General features: G+C 42.5%; 1 protein-coding gene across 6 annotated transcripts in view; it reads right to left on the reverse strand.

Annotated features, from left to right (window-relative positions):
- CHL1 (cell adhesion molecule L1 like) overlaps positions 1-15,331 on the reverse strand; it is a 125,691-nt gene that overhangs the window by 6,128 nt on the left and 104,232 nt on the right. For all 6 annotated transcript variants that reach the window (XR_008483272.1, XM_054281272.1, XM_054281274.1 and 3 more), the window contains 8 exons: positions 13,399-13,500; positions 13,006-13,203; positions 11,803-11,873; positions 8,646-8,868; positions 7,336-7,451; positions 6,974-7,178; positions 6,621-6,743; positions 5,300-5,479 (listed from right to left, as the gene is read on the reverse strand). Coding sequence is in view for 5 of the 6 variants with exons in the window: in XM_054281272.1 (XP_054137247.1) it covers positions 5,300-5,479; positions 6,621-6,743; positions 6,974-7,178; positions 7,336-7,451; positions 8,646-8,868; positions 11,803-11,873; positions 13,006-13,203; positions 13,399-13,500 (1,218 nt within the window). In the remaining variant the exon portion in view is untranslated. The remainder of the gene's footprint in view (positions 1-5,299; positions 5,480-6,620; positions 6,744-6,973; positions 7,179-7,335; positions 7,452-8,645; positions 8,869-11,802; positions 11,874-13,005; positions 13,204-13,398; positions 13,501-15,331) is intronic.

Here is a 15,331-nt window from a genome sequence, read left to right on the forward strand (position 1 = left end):
ATAAATCCAAGCACAGTCAAAGCAGCAGTTCAGGATAAGTTTTTAAGGCAACTCTCCACGTATTACAATAAGCAGTTAAATGAGCAGACCACTGGGACCACAGAGAACACATCCAGCTGAAACACTGCCGATACTGAAGCACAGCTCATTAGCATAAATTAATCCATCTATGGGTAATTTTTGCTAAATGAAGTATGTGAAACCCAGCTATAGTTTTTAATCAAACCAAAAATTAGGCAACAGGATACCACAGGTACATTTTAATTACATGCTTTAAAATCGAGGCATCAGAAAAATGGGGATATTATCCATAAAGGAACAGGAATGAAAACAAACCTTCAACCTTCAATCTGTTAAAATACCACTAACCTTCAATCTGTTAAATGCCACTAACATTTGTGCATGACATGGTAACTACATGACCCAAAGTGTTCACACCAGCAGCCTCCTAAGGAAGAATTTCTCCTGAATTCCTGGGAAGCAAATCTTAAATCTTAAGCTCCTGCCAGGTGGTTTGTGATGCATATTCTTAAACCAGTCCCTCTCTGCCTCCTGTTTATTCCCAGCTTGTGGCAGACTTTCTGAACCATCAGCTCTTTAGAGAAGCAGAAAGAGGGAAGTGAGATGGCTGAAAAAATCCCTTTTTCTGTCCACTCATTGCTCAGCTCTGTCTGATGCTGCAGCTGCCCTGGCACATGGAGCAGCCCAGGGCTGGGATGGAGCTCTTGGGACGAGGATGAGCCCAGCCTAACCTGGCACTGGGGATTTACCAACAGCTCTCCATCTAGCATCTCCTAACCCAAAACACTCTTTTTTTCCTTGAAAACTCAGAAAAGTGTCCAGTGCTGGGTGATTATGAGATTTCTTTCCATGCCATTTCTTCCTGGTCTGTGTGACACAGCCAACAGGGGCCCTACAGAGCAGAAAGATTTGCTAATGGGGTGGGTTTGGTGGCTGGAATAGAAAAAGCAGTGTGGCCTCCTGAAAAATAAAAGCAAAGTTACACAGATAAGGCAAAGCTCCACATCCTGGAAGGCCAGGAACATCCTGAAAGCTGCAGGAATTAGCTGCAGAAAATTGAAAGCAGTTGGGTTGGGTTTTTAATCTCCAATAAGGGAGAAGGAGCATTAGTAATAAAGGCATATCACCAGCACTTCTCATCTTCCCCCACTATTTATCAGCCACACCATGGGACTTGCATGAACATTAAACACTGAACTGCAATTTTACAATATTCCTACTGGGCTCCAAGATTTATGAGGAGAACAGAACACACATTTTTTATAGAAGCTTATGGTATAAAGGGAAAAACAATAGAAACCACCCCCGAAGATTTTCCAGAGTGTTCTCCAAAAGTTAGCACATCTGTTATAAAAAACACTTATATAAAAAAAAACCTGGCAGTCTGACAGCTAAATACTAATTGTGGGCAGCATCTTAATTTATAACCATACCTGTCTAAATACATCTGCTGCAATAAATGCAAAGCTGAACTTTCATTCATTTCCCCCTGCTGCTTGGCTGTTAAAACTGTATAAATATGCAGCACAAGTATCCTTCACTTTCTGGGCTTTTCAGTGCAGGAGGTAATTCATGTTAAATTTGGATTATTTTGTACTACAGAGATTAGCAAACCTGTTGTATATAAAGTTTATTGAGAAAATTTTATAGGGGAGATGATGATCAAGAAATTTGCACTGATTTAATTAGATTTTCTAGATTGTGAACTAAAAATTAGGTTTGCTGCTAACAGCAGCAGTGGTTACATACAGGAAAAGTATTTTATTATTACTTTTCCTTTGTGCCCATGGCAAAGGAGAGCTAACCCCACACGTGTTTGGTCCTGAAGGATAGGAGCCTCTCCCTAAGATCTTCCAAAACCCTTTGGGAATTATGAGCCAACAGCCACTGGAATGTAATGAAATTGTTGAACTTTTATTTCCTGGCTTCTCTGGAGAATAAACCTATAACTGTGTAGCTTCATGTGGATGAATTTCTCATTAATGCTCGGATTTCTGGACACACAATGATAATTCTCAACATGTAATATGTGTTTGGTAATCCCCGAGCAGCACTGGATGAAAAGGAGCTTTGTGTTAAAGAAGGGCTGCTACATTAAATTAATCTTTTCACTTCTGGAAGAACATTATTTTGTGTTATGTTTCTGAGGGCTAATGATCTTGGGGAAATTGACATTTTCAAGGGGAAAATTAATTAGTTTGGAGGTCATTTAAGACATACTGCCTGAAAATATGAAGACAGAGATTATAGTCATTTTCTAAGGACAACATACCTTCTTCAGTGCAATGAAACCAAGATGAAACCATAGAAATTAAGCTGTTATTTATTGTGCAGTACAATCCAAATCCCCATTTGCTCAGGTTCAAGAGTCATTTTATCAAGAAATGATAAAGATCTTAGGTTGCCTATAAGGGTTTCATTTCTGAGTTATTTTCCTTGTACAGATTTGTTTTTAGTGGTGCTACACGAATCCTCACATATACTAAATAAGGAAATTCCCTTTTCATTCTAATTCCAGACAACAGTAGCAGGGATAGCCGCAAATAAATTAAAGTAACAGCAGTGATAGAGATAAGTAAAAAAAAATAAAATGTGAATGACTCCAGAGCTGCCACCTCAACATCTCCACTTTCCTGGCAGATTGCATTGTGCAATTCTGAAATACTCATGGCAAAGGGTGAATTGCAGCACTGGAAGTTTCCAAAGCCTTAAAATGAACAACGAGAGCTTTATGGGTTTATTATTAAACTGGAACAGAGTGGTTATAGAATCACTGAATCAACCCCCAAAGAAATGTGGAGTACTCCATCATGGAGTTTCATTTCAGAGGGCACCACATTTTATATCTGTCACTTACGTGGGTCATTTGAAATGATAAACTTTGACTTCTGAAATCACTCCCCTCCTTCAAAAAGAGAGATTGTTTTAATTTTGAGCAATTGCCTCAGTCCCCAAACCACAGTTTAAAACCTCAAGGAGGTCACTGAAAAGAGTGATTTTTAATTTTTTTTTTCAGCCTATCATGTTTAGGTGAAAAATATCTGAACAATTTAGCCAGCAAATAATGACACAGAACTCTAATGGCATCTCAGTGACAGATGCAGTGCCCTAATTCAGGGTGGCTTGAGAAGCAGCAAGGAGCACACATAAATCATAGAACTGAACCCTTGCAGCTTTCATTAATTATACTGCTCTCATCTAAGAAATATTTCACAAGAATCAGGTGTTGCCACCACTGAAACAGAGTTTAGGAAAGTAGAGAATGAGAACAAAATGAATGTCACCATCTCTAAACCATGACAAGGTTATTTCAAGGAGTCAAAACATATTATTCTGGTTGCCCAATGAAGGCCAGAAGAGGCAGCTAATGAGGGGAAATGGGGTATTTTTATCTTGGAAAAAAAAGATTAATTTTTCTTTTCTTAATGAGTAATAAATCAAGGTGATTAATGGTTGCTACCAGTGAGTACCTGTATCCTACACTGAGACTGGAGGCCAAAAGAGAGTTACTACTTGGGAAAACAAATGGCAGTTCCTGACTGGATGTGGAACTGGGACATGAAGATTTAAAACACATTTTTCCTGTTTTACCAGTAACTGAAAAGAATTCTGCAACTTAGAAGTCCAACAGCACATGGGCCATTTTTCTATTTTCCATCAACATTGCTGCACACTGTTATCTTTGCTAAAAATGATGCAGTCAGGACTCTTTTGCTTATCTCATTCTCTTTTCTCCTTCCCCGGGTAAGTGCAGAGCAATGGTTTCTGATGAATAGCAAGGAGCTGCTCCTCAGTGCTGTGGAGTTCTCAGACTTGCTGAGCACAGTACATTTTATTTCATTTCAGCTGAAAGTGAAAGATGAGCTATCATAGACTGCTTGGGATTTTTCTCTAAATCACTGAACATCAGTGTTTCAGCACAGGGTGTAAGTGGCAGACAAACACTTACTCCTTGTCTTTGATAAAATAATCATAAATAATGGAGCAAATGCAGTCAACTTGATGTTTATCTGGATTTTCCATGTCAAACAGCTGACCCTGATGTTGCTGGCAGTCCCCCATCTTCAAGCACGGGCAGAATTTGTTTTTACAGTATTACTGAGAACAGATTATCTGCATTTCCAATTTTCTGTTCGTGCCTGAATGCAATTCACTTATTCCAGCATGGCTTAAGGAGTTGATGGGTGGGAACAGAAACAGGACTGTACAGCAAAATGAAACAGATGAGCTCTGCTTCCCCGAAGAACACCATGGCCACATTAAAAAGCCCATTGACTGCTCTCATGGCAAGGAAAACAAACTTACTTCCCCTAATTACAAAGGAAATGTCAAGCCTGGATTATTCCCGATGGATTTTTCTGTTACGAAGCAGAGTAATGCAGAGTCCCCAGGCAGGTGCAAAGGAGAGCTCTTTACTGCAAAAACCAGGCCTTTTAAAGCAGTTAGGCCATTATCAGCTGCACTCCATTTAAGCACAACAAATGTAATTCAACCAACCACCATAAACCACGATGTGAGCACATCACGGTTCTAGAAGTTGTTTTCCTACCTCCAATTCAGCTGAGTCACTTTCCCACAGTCCTTTTCTACTCAGCCAAAGCAGCAGGCCCTACCCATGATTTTACAAAGGTAACAAGGCCCTAATTTTGTAAAGTTTTACCTACACACAACATTTTTCCTGCTATTCTCAGAGCTCCTCCACACTGACGTGGATTTTGTGAATTTACTGCCTTGGGCCAGCTTCAGCTCCAATTCAGCTGAGTCACTTTCCCACAGTCCTTTTCCACTTAGCCGAAGCAGCAGGCCCTAGCCATGATTTTACAAGGGTTGCTAGTTTTGTAAGGTTCTACCTACACACGACATTTTCCCGCCATTCTCCACATGGAAGCGGGTTTTGTGAACTTACTGCCTTGGGCCAGCTTCAGCTCCAACTCAACTGAGTCACTTTCCCACAGTCCTTTTCCACTCAGCCAGAGCAGGAGGCCCTAACCATGATTTTATAAAAGTAACAAGGCCCTAATTTTGTAAAGTTTTACCTACACACGACATTTTCCCGCCATTCTCCACATGGAAGCGGATTTTGTGAACTTACTGCCTTGGGCCAGCTTCAGCTCCAACTCAACTGAGTCACTTTCCCACAGTCCTTTTCCACTCAGCCAGAGCAGGAGGCCCTAACCATGATTTTATAAAAGTAACAAGGCCCTAATTTTGTAAAGTTTTACCTACACATGACATTTTCCCGCCATTCTCCACATGGAAGCGGATTTTGTGAACTTACTGCCTTGGGCCAGCGTCAGCCCCTCCTCGGTGGCCGCCTTCCCGCAGCCCTTGGCCGTGCAGGCTTTGATGTAGAACTTGTACTTGGTGCTGGGGCTGAGCCCTGCCAGGTGCCAGCTCAGCGCTGAGCGGTTGGCCACGCTCACATTGCTCAGGGCGCCCACCTCGTGCGTCTCGTTGACTGCAAGGGAAGAGCATTCAGTCAGGATTGTGTTTGCTGGGAAATGCACCAACAAAGGCAGGAATGATGCAGCTGACTCTGGGACAGAGTGGAAATTTTCCAGAGTGGAAATCCATTTTGATTTAGGTGAAATGTACATCTTCGAGTTAAGTCTGTAGTTTGAAAACGCAGCTGTTTACTCTGACTGCCTGTTCTCGTAAAAAGCCTAGGCTGGGAGAAACTGCTTCAGTGAAGGACACAGATAAATAGAGAAAAGACAGAGAGACTGCTATGAGAGCAGGTCAACCTGACCCAGGAATTCTTTCTGATAAAGAAAATCAGCAGCAAGTGTCACATGAAATCTGTAAAAATGAATATGTATGAACTTACTGTGAAATTGCATGCATATGTATTTGAGAGGGGGATAAAAAAGGATCTGGAGTTCTGTAGATAGATCCACTCTGCCCATAATCAGCAAAACCAAATGGAAGATCTGGATGCAAAGGTATCTGAGCAGTTCTGCTATCAGCAGGGAGAAGTGTAAATTACATGGGTGATTATTTTTTTAAAAATAGGGCAGAGACTCATCTTTTACCACCCTCAAAGAATGTGTAAAATACACTGAATTATCACCACACCACACAAGTGGTGTTGTGGCAGTCTGGGCTAAGTACTGGGTCCTGCCTGAGGTTGTCTTTGTTTCTCATTTCTTTCCTAGGCAAGAAAGAAAGAACTCCCCTGGTATTTGGTTGTTTTCAGTGTGATTACTCAACACCATGACTCAGGTGGTCCTTTGTGTTTCTGCTGAGGCACCTTAGGGGGGAGCAACTCCCTGACATAATGTGCAGAACTACATTACTGTGGCTTCATAGAGGGCTCTCGTCACAATGCACTGTGTATTAAATGAGCTTCACTCCAGTAAAATGTTCACCTACAATTTATGGGTCTTTTTAGCCACCACATTAGGGGTAATTTGCCAATATGAAATAATTCAATCAGCCCATAAATGTGGGACAGGGGATGGCAGCAATGGGAGCTTCCATGGGAAAAGTGCATGGAAAACTGCAGCCTGCCCTCTGGCAGCCTCTGTGCACATCACACCTGGGAGTCTTCCTTAACTAATCCTGCTTCAATTCTGAACAAAAGCAAACAAGGCACATACTTATCTGGTACTGCAGAATGTAGCCAGTGAGGTGACCATTGGCCTTCTTGGGAAGCCCCCAGGACAGAGTGACTGAGTCCTTGTCAAAGCTCAGGATCCTGAGAAAACGTGGTTGTTCAGGGACTGGAAGACACAGAGATGAGCTTTCAGAGGAGAGTGAACAGGTCTGCCCCTGCAAATTCTTGTAAAATGAGGATATAATTTAGCTTAACACCCACAGCTCCCCTTTCGAGTGAAGTGCTCTGCAAATGGTGGAGTTTTTACTATCACCTTAAATAAGGCAATCAACTCACCTTGTCCCAAGGACAATTTCAATTTATGTCCCTCCATCCCATATTTTCCTCTTGTCTTACCTCCTTCTGGAGTTTCAAAAAACACAGGGGAGCTCTCAGGGCCGTCTCCTCTGGAGGTGAAAGCCGAAACTGTCAAGCGGAATTCACTGAAGGGATCCAGGCCAGGAATCATCCCAGAGGTCCTCTCTCCTACAAATGTCAGGAAGTGTTTCTCTGGGTGATGCCTCTTTCCATCCAGCATGCTTCTTGTTTTCCACCAGTTCACCTGAGAGGAGATTGGGATTCCTATTAACAAATTATATTGTACGGGGATGAGCATGATCATGATCTCTCTCACCGGCCCAAAAATGAGAGATTGCAATCTGGGACTCATTTAATAATTTATTCAACTATATACAAATATTTATAGAGAGATTTGTAACCTTGTAGCCTCCTAAGTGCCCACGAACTCTGTCCCTTGGTATCCCCGACCAGAAGACTTCGACCAGGGTGCTGTTGATGACTTCCACCGACACGCGCGCAGGAGCAGCATCTGGAACTGTAAAAACAAACGTCCCAGGTGTTAAAAACACTTCCAAGAGCCCAGATTCACACTGTTCCCAGCTCCAGGGCTTGGCTTTCCAGCTCCAGCTGTGCCATTTCACGCAGTCTCACTGCAGGCAAGCAAAAAGCCATTCCACCTGCATCCAGTGGGTGGAATGGGCCAATAAACATTATTTTTCTGTATTTTTCTGCTGAGGGTTGAGATACATGTGTACTGGGACACATGAATTTCAACACCAGTATTTATGATTTCCTGTTTCAAGCAATGCTTACAGCAGTGAGAAGAATAAAAAAATGATTAACACGGCACTCAAGAAGGCAATCATAAAGGTTTTTTTTATAATCAATTTCATTTTACAACTAAGCTCATTAAACAGTAGGATTTTAATCACTGCATAACACAGAGAGCTATTACAGTGCCTGAAAAAAAGGCGGCCTTGATCCATTGGCAACTGAATTGCGAGGAAGATTTTGCACTGGTAGATGCAAAATTAGACTCATCACAGAGAGACAAAGGAAATAAACATCCTGTGGAGTTTCTTTATTCTTGTTCTCACTATTCGCCACCTCCTCTGCACCACCAGACCTTCCTGTTGCCCCCTCTGGGTGGGCAGTGGGGATTCTCCTGTCTGACCACCACCGAGTCCATTTCCAGCACTGAAATTCCACTGGGAGCCATGGAAAACCATGGGGCAGGACCCAGGCTGGAGAGGACGACACATTCTACAGGGACTCATGGACAAGGTAACACCAGCGCACGTGGGAATGTGGCATTGTCTGCAAGTTCACTCAAACACCCAGTGCCTGCGAGTTTGTCCCTAATTGTCAGAGTATTTAACTTCTGACAGCGTTAAACTGCTGGGTCAAGCCTCAGAGAGCCCAAACATTTTTTCCCTACCAAGTACAACCCGACTGCTACACTTCAGAGACTTCTCATGGACTGTGGCCTTCAGCAAGCACCCAGACTAAGCCAACAACTGAGATTAATGAGAGCACAAGTGACCTTTCCAAAAAAACCTCTCACACTCCAGCAGGCTGGCAGCCAGGCACCCAGCATGGGTCATGTCCATGCCTCATGGAGCCCATCAGGCTGAGCCTGGCACTCCAGCAGCTTTGGGCTGCCCAATCCATCACTCCACACCCGAGCACAAGAAATCCCCATTTTTACAGCCAAGCTCCTGCCACTCACCGTCCTCTCCTGAATATCCAATGGTGATGTTTGGTTCCGGGCCAGATCCTAAATTGTTCACAGCCTGGACTTTGATCTCGTAGGGCACGAAGGTGGGCACGTTCCGCACGCTCAGGGAGTGCTTCTTCACCAGCTCCTCGTTCCAGTCCGTCTCCACACCCCGCTGCCTCCAGCTGACCTTGTACTCCAGCCCCGGCCCGTTCCTCTCCATGGGCTTCAGTGGCTGGGGAGAATTGAGAGAGATCTTGTCTGCCTTTGTTGTAATCGCAAAACAGCAGCTGAGGGGAGCGGGGATGGTTTTGTGTCACTCTAGTGTGATGGTGTTCACAGGGGTCCCAGGATGAGGGAAGAGATGAGAATCTTGACTCCATGTTTCAGAAGGCTGATTTATTATTTTATGATATATATTATATTAAAAGAAAATTATATATTATAACTATACTAAAGAATAGAAGAAAGGATTTCATCAGAGGGCTGGAAAGGAAAGGAATGATAATAAAATCTTGTGACTGTTCACAGCCTCAACACAGGTGGCTGTCATTGGTCATCAAGTAAAAACAATTTGATATGCTGGATAAGCAATTATCCAGATCACATTCCAAAGCAGCAAAACATGGAGACACTGAAGCTTCTCAGCTTCTCAGGAAAAAAGATCCTGGCAAAAGGATTTTCATAAAATATGTCTGTGACATTCTAGGATACAAAATAAAATGATGTGCATGCTGGAACCTCCAAGTTAAAAAGAAGGGAAGTTTATTTTCTGACTCCAACATTTATAGATTTTCAGAAGTGACAGTGGATTGGAGGATGAAAGTGCCACCTCTCCAATGACACTGGACAAGACAACAGTCCATCAAATTTCTCCTCCTCCAGAGAACAATGTAAAACCAATAATTATTTACATAAAGTGTGTGAGAAAGTTTGTTACAAGAATGTAAATATCAGAAGGCTTAGAAGAACTTGGAAGAACAGGGTGGCAGTTTTGGAATGTGTGTTTCAACACTGGGAGAGAAAAGGGGCAAAAACTCCAAGCTTTGAGTTTTTTGCTGTCATTTTAATTTGAGGGTGATTGGAATAACAACAACATGATTTCAAGAGAAAGGAGGGTGAAAGGCTTGGATTAAAATCCAGATTAATTGCTAGGAGCTGTATTTCTGCCTCCTACACACATCAGGTTATGTTTTGCCACAGGTTTTCCTGTGTGAGGTAAAACCACACGCCTTCAGCACTACTGAATTGCACAGTTTGGCATAAGGCTGTGTGTGCCTTTTAGCTGAGATAAAATTTGCATTTCACCCTAGAATTTTATGTAGCACAGCAAGTTGGGTCATTAAAATTTAGATTTGTTCTAACTACACACCAAATGGTTGAAATTACGCCTGGACATTTAATGTGCAACTGCTGGGCCACTCTGCTTTTACCAATCAGCTGGAGAATTCATCCCAGCAGGGTTTCCAGCTAATTAACAGGAATTTATAAAATATTAGGAGATGTTTAGCAATAGCTTGTCATGAGACATCCTCAAGTTGAGTTTATTTCCCTGAAAATGCACTACTTTAATTAAGAAAGTTAAATAATCACCTATCCTACCAAAAAAGCTAAACACTGGAACAGCTGTGGGTGTTTCCCACCATATAGGCTGGTTTTAATAATATTTAAATATAGGAAAATATGAAATATATAACAGCTGGTTTGTATCCAAGAGGTCTGACAGGAAATAGCATCAAATACCAGTAGAAAGTTATTCCCCTTTGATGTTCCCCATGCACAGGGAGAACTAAAGTTGGGGGATCTGCAAAAATTCCCACTGATCTGCTCTGCTGTGAGGACCTTTGGGATGTCTGAGGCAAAGGAACTGGGAGATTGGGCAGCTTTCTCACAGGCACCACCTCCACAGCAAAAATCCCAGGGAATGGGATTTGCAAGAGAAGCTGGAGAAGTAAAAAATTCCTCCTAAAAATCTGATTTCTTGGATAGAGTTAAATTGCAGCACTGCTTGACTTTTATTTTGATCTCCCTTCAAGCTGCAAATCCTTGCCTGAAAATCCCAGTCACTAAAGCTCAGCTGGTCTCTTAATCCAAAATAGGCAGATTAACATCATTCTGCAGCCTTTGTCTGTCAGAAACAGCCTGTGCAGTGCCCAGCAGTTCCTCTGAAAAGCACACCAGAAATGCCATAAATAAATGAATATCCTGTTTAACAACATTTTAATGATTCAACAGGATTTAACCAAGCCCTTCCATCCCATTCTCTCCTTTCAGGCTCAGCTTTCACTTCCACTTTTGCCCTGTCTGAGCAGTGCTTATGAAGTTCCTGGTGCTCAAATCCCAGTACGTCCCAGTAAACATACTGGGTAATAAAACTCTGTGTTTAATGGATTCATTAAAGTTGGAAAAGACCTCCAAGATCAAACCCAACCTTTCTGAGAGGCAGAACTGTCTCCCCTGACCCAAAAATCCAATTCAAGTCCAAGCCCATGGATCTTGAGGGCCATTTCATTTTGGATGTAATTCTACCCCACTGGGGAAAAATCTGTTGTCCTTTGCTGGGAGCAGCAGATTGAGGAGTAAATCTCATGCAAACTGTGTGTATTTCCAGCCTCAACAAAAACCTGCTTCCCTCCACAGTTGTGGATATTTGTGCTAAATGAAGGAATACATAACTCAACTGCTGGCACAGAAGCTCAAGGCTTAAAACCCAGGAAATGTGAAGCCTGGAAACCATCCTACAGACTTTTACATAATTCCTTTGATGCACATCACAGGCTTTGGAGGTTTATCCACATTCCTTTAGCTCTTGGTGTAAAAATTCAAGCTCACATTCTCTTGGGCAAGGGATCTGTGGTGTTTTTAAACTTCCAGGCTGCAAGGGCAGGCGCCATGAGCCACTCATCCCCTCCCTGGGCCTGGCTGGTAATTTTAACTGCAGAAGCAGTTTCATGCATAAAAGAAGCAGAGAAGAACAAATTTTGGTGAATTCTTACTATGCTTTACAGGAATTCTATATTTTTTTAATATCTTCTGAAGTCAGACATAAAAACCAGGCTTTTGAACTAAAAATGATAGCGGGGTTGAAAATGCAGAATAAATTTAAGTCAAATTCATCTTTCAGAAGAATAAAGGATCATTCCTATAGGATTTGCTAATCTTGCCTTACCTCCCATTTCATCACCATTTCATTGGGTTCAGAAGCTTCAACTCGGATGTTCTCTGGGTTTTTATCTGGAGCTGAAACCACACAGGTGACAAGGTCAGTTTGCTCATCCCGTTTATTTGCATTTAGCATTCAAATGCCAAAAAGGATGGGAAATTCCCCTATTAGTGACAGACACTTAAACAAAAAACGTTCACGAGATGAATGGCTTGGATCAGCAAAGCTGATGGGACCCAAGCACGTTGTTTATGCAGTTTGGATTCCTAAGTGTCCCTGTTGGTTGGAGCCACCAGCTAACATGGAACTGTGACTTTTGGATTTGAAAGCACCAGATGTGGGGGGGATTATGAGAAAGAGATTTTTCTCCCTGTGGGGATAGCAAACAGAAGGTGCATCATTAGAGGTGCACGCACAGCTGGAAAGCTGAAGAGGGACCTGAAATTGGTGCAAATGGGGGAAAAAAGAGAGAAAATGCCAAGGAATGCAAATGCTGTGCTGAACAGTTGGCCTCTAAAATGACTTTCAGGGAGGCAACATTTTCTGCCCCAGTGAATGCTCTGTAAATGGAGATTTTTGACAAGCTTAAGGCTCCTGAAAGGCTCCTTCTAAACCCAGCCCTTCTGCAGGAACTGTTTGTCCATGAAGGTCTGCAAAGGGTGGAAAATCAGCAGAGTGAGGTGCTGGAGGCGTAGGAAAATTCAGCAGTGTGGACTCCTCCCTTTGGCACCCTCAGGAATTTTATGCAGCGCAGCAATTTGGGTCATTAAAATTTAGATTTGTTCTAACTGCACATCAAATGCTCAAAACAACGCATGGACATTTGATGTGCAACTGCTGGGCTGCTCTTTTTTACCAATCACTGAAGAATTCACCCCAGCAGGGTTCCCATCTCATTAATGTCTACAATATCAGAATATAACTTGTCACGAGACATCCTCCAGATGATTTTACCTCTCTGAAAATGAACTGCTTTAGTTAATTTAAATGGTCACCTGCCCCACCAAAATTACTTAGGGTTATTCCAGTCCACCAAACCAGCTGGGGGCAATTCCCACCACAAGATCTACTTTTAATAATCCCTGAGGCTGCCACTGAGCAGTGCAAGCGACCCTGATTCCTTCACACCCTCTGGAGCATGGGAGGGCACAGATATTCCAAAAAAAGCACTGAAAATATGAATATTTAGGAAAGCAGAGCCAGGTTTACCGGCTGGAGGGGTCGCATAGCGCAGGGATGGTTTGCTGGGCTGGCTCCTGCCCACGCCATTGACGGACACCACGCGGAACTGGTAATTCACGTATGGGGACAGGGGCAGCAGGGCTGTGGTGTCATTCCCTGGCACTCTGATGAGCTCTTGCCACATCTCCGGCTCCCAGTGATTCTCTTCAAACTCTATAATTGACTCTGGGCAGGGAAAAGGACAAAAAACAAGATTAAAAATCCAACTTAGTGTGAAAGGCCTGGGTGGAAATGAACTTGCAACAAACGAACTGTCATAGTTAAAGTGATTAAATTTGGCCATCAGAAGGGTTTGTGACAATCAGGACATGCCAGAATTTTAAACTGCCCTAAAAAGTTATGCTGGAAACCCCTTCCTACCATTCACAGGGCTGTTATGGCTGGCCCCAGCTTTCCAGGAGAGTCGGACGCTCCGGTTTTGGTTTTCCGAGAGCTGGAGATCTTCTGGTGGGTCAGGAACATCTGAGAAAGAAAGGAGAAGTGTCAGGAGCACAGCAAGGTATTTCTGTTTGTCCTGGCATTTTCCAGAGGGTTGGAACAGCACAGTCAGTGAAGATGGTGGTGAAATTCCTCCTGATTTCAAGATGGACAGGTTGCATAAAGTGGAATTGCTTTGAAAGATCCCGAATCTTCTGGTGCTGATTTTTCCCTTATAAACACAAAATCCTTCTGGAATTCATCTCCCTCTTCCTGTATTAATGTTCTCTGGACAGGTCCAGCATCACTGGAATTTACCCTGAGACAAATCAGAGTGGGAGAAGGAGCCTCAGCTCTGGCAGTCACTGAACTTTGCCTTAGAGGGTGTGAGGGAAAGGAGAACATCCATTATCCCAGCCATGGGATCTGCATTAATGGGGAACTGGGAAATTCACTACCTGCCAGCTCAAATAATGCTGTCCCAAGTAAATTTTTGACTGACAATGTCATTTCTTACAGAAAAACCAGTGATTTCCACCACCACCACTGTCTTTGTCATTGTGAAAAACATTCACTGCATTCTTACTGATTTTTTTTAATTACAATACTGAGTTTTTATCTCAGGATACATCAAGAAGTTAAAAAGTTTATGTTTGGATTTTTTTTCTTTTCTTTTTATTTCTTTCTCTATTTCTCTTTTAGCTGGGAAAATATCAGGAAAGCACAGTTTAATCTGCAGGCAGGTTGCTGCTCTATCCTCGGAGTACAGCTGGTTAAAATTCAATATATTAATTTAAAGATAGCGATGGTGCGTCTTAAATATTCTCACCCCTCTACACGTTCTTTAAACACACAGCAAATTCTTAGAATTATTCTAATTCTAAAATTTACTCTTAGTTGCCCCTAATCTGATGTGTCTATTTAGTTCTTCAGTCAGCCCACCAGTTCTTGATCACAAAAACCTGAATTTTTCACTCGGAAAATAGGATGTTGTTAATTCACCAAGACCTTTCTCATATGCAATAAACAAGGAAAAGAGCACAGAACTGTTTTTCTTCTTCTGCAAAGCACCTTTTTAAAAAGGAATAAAATGCTTTATGAAATTTTCATCAGTGAAGTAACGAATCATCTACAAACATTTTGAATTATACAGCACCGAAGGACACAGCACCATAAATAATGTGCACAGCATCTTCCATCTTTCAGTAATTTACTATTTACTGAAAAATATCACTCCTTTAAAGTGGAAAAACATCTTGAAGGGCAGATTGACTTATTTCTTGCTGCAATCACTGCCAGCAATAAATACAAATGTAAAATGAAGCAAAAATAAATGTAATTAAAATGATGCAAAGCTGTCAGAAAATCATAAAACCACAGAATGGTTTGGGTTGGAAAGAACCTTGAAGATTATCCAATTCTGGCCCTCTGCCACGGGTAGGGACACCATCACCTAGACCAGGCTGGCTGAAATTGTGACCACAAAGCAGAATTTTGGCTGCTGCCCTTGGGTGCAATGGGTGCACAGCACTCCACAAGTTCATCCTCTTAATTCCAAGGGTCCTTCAGGAAGGGATGCAGGTGGTGAGGATGCTCTCAGAAAGCCAAGCTTCTGACCAGGGGGTGAAGGCTCTTCCCTTTGTCCCTGGACAACCATTCATGCTCAGTTCACAGACAGAATTAATTCCTTTGAGGTGCTTAACCAGAAGAGATCTTCTGAGGAGCTGCACATCCAAATATTGGCCTGATGGCCTTCAAAAAACAGTCCAGTTCTTGTGAAGGACTGGCCAAGGACTTCAAAGCAGCAGCAGAACCATTCTTAGAAAGCTCTCACACCTTCCAGCCTGGGCAACTCCTGCAGCCTCTGAGCTGAGGC

This window comes from Melozone crissalis, unplaced genomic scaffold (genome assembly GCF_028551555.1).
Source record: "Melozone crissalis strain CALT ecotype California unplaced genomic scaffold, PUWL_Pcris_2 ptg000029l_1, whole genome shotgun sequence".
NCBI lineage: Eukaryota > Metazoa > Chordata > Aves > Passeriformes > Passerellidae > Melozone > Melozone crissalis.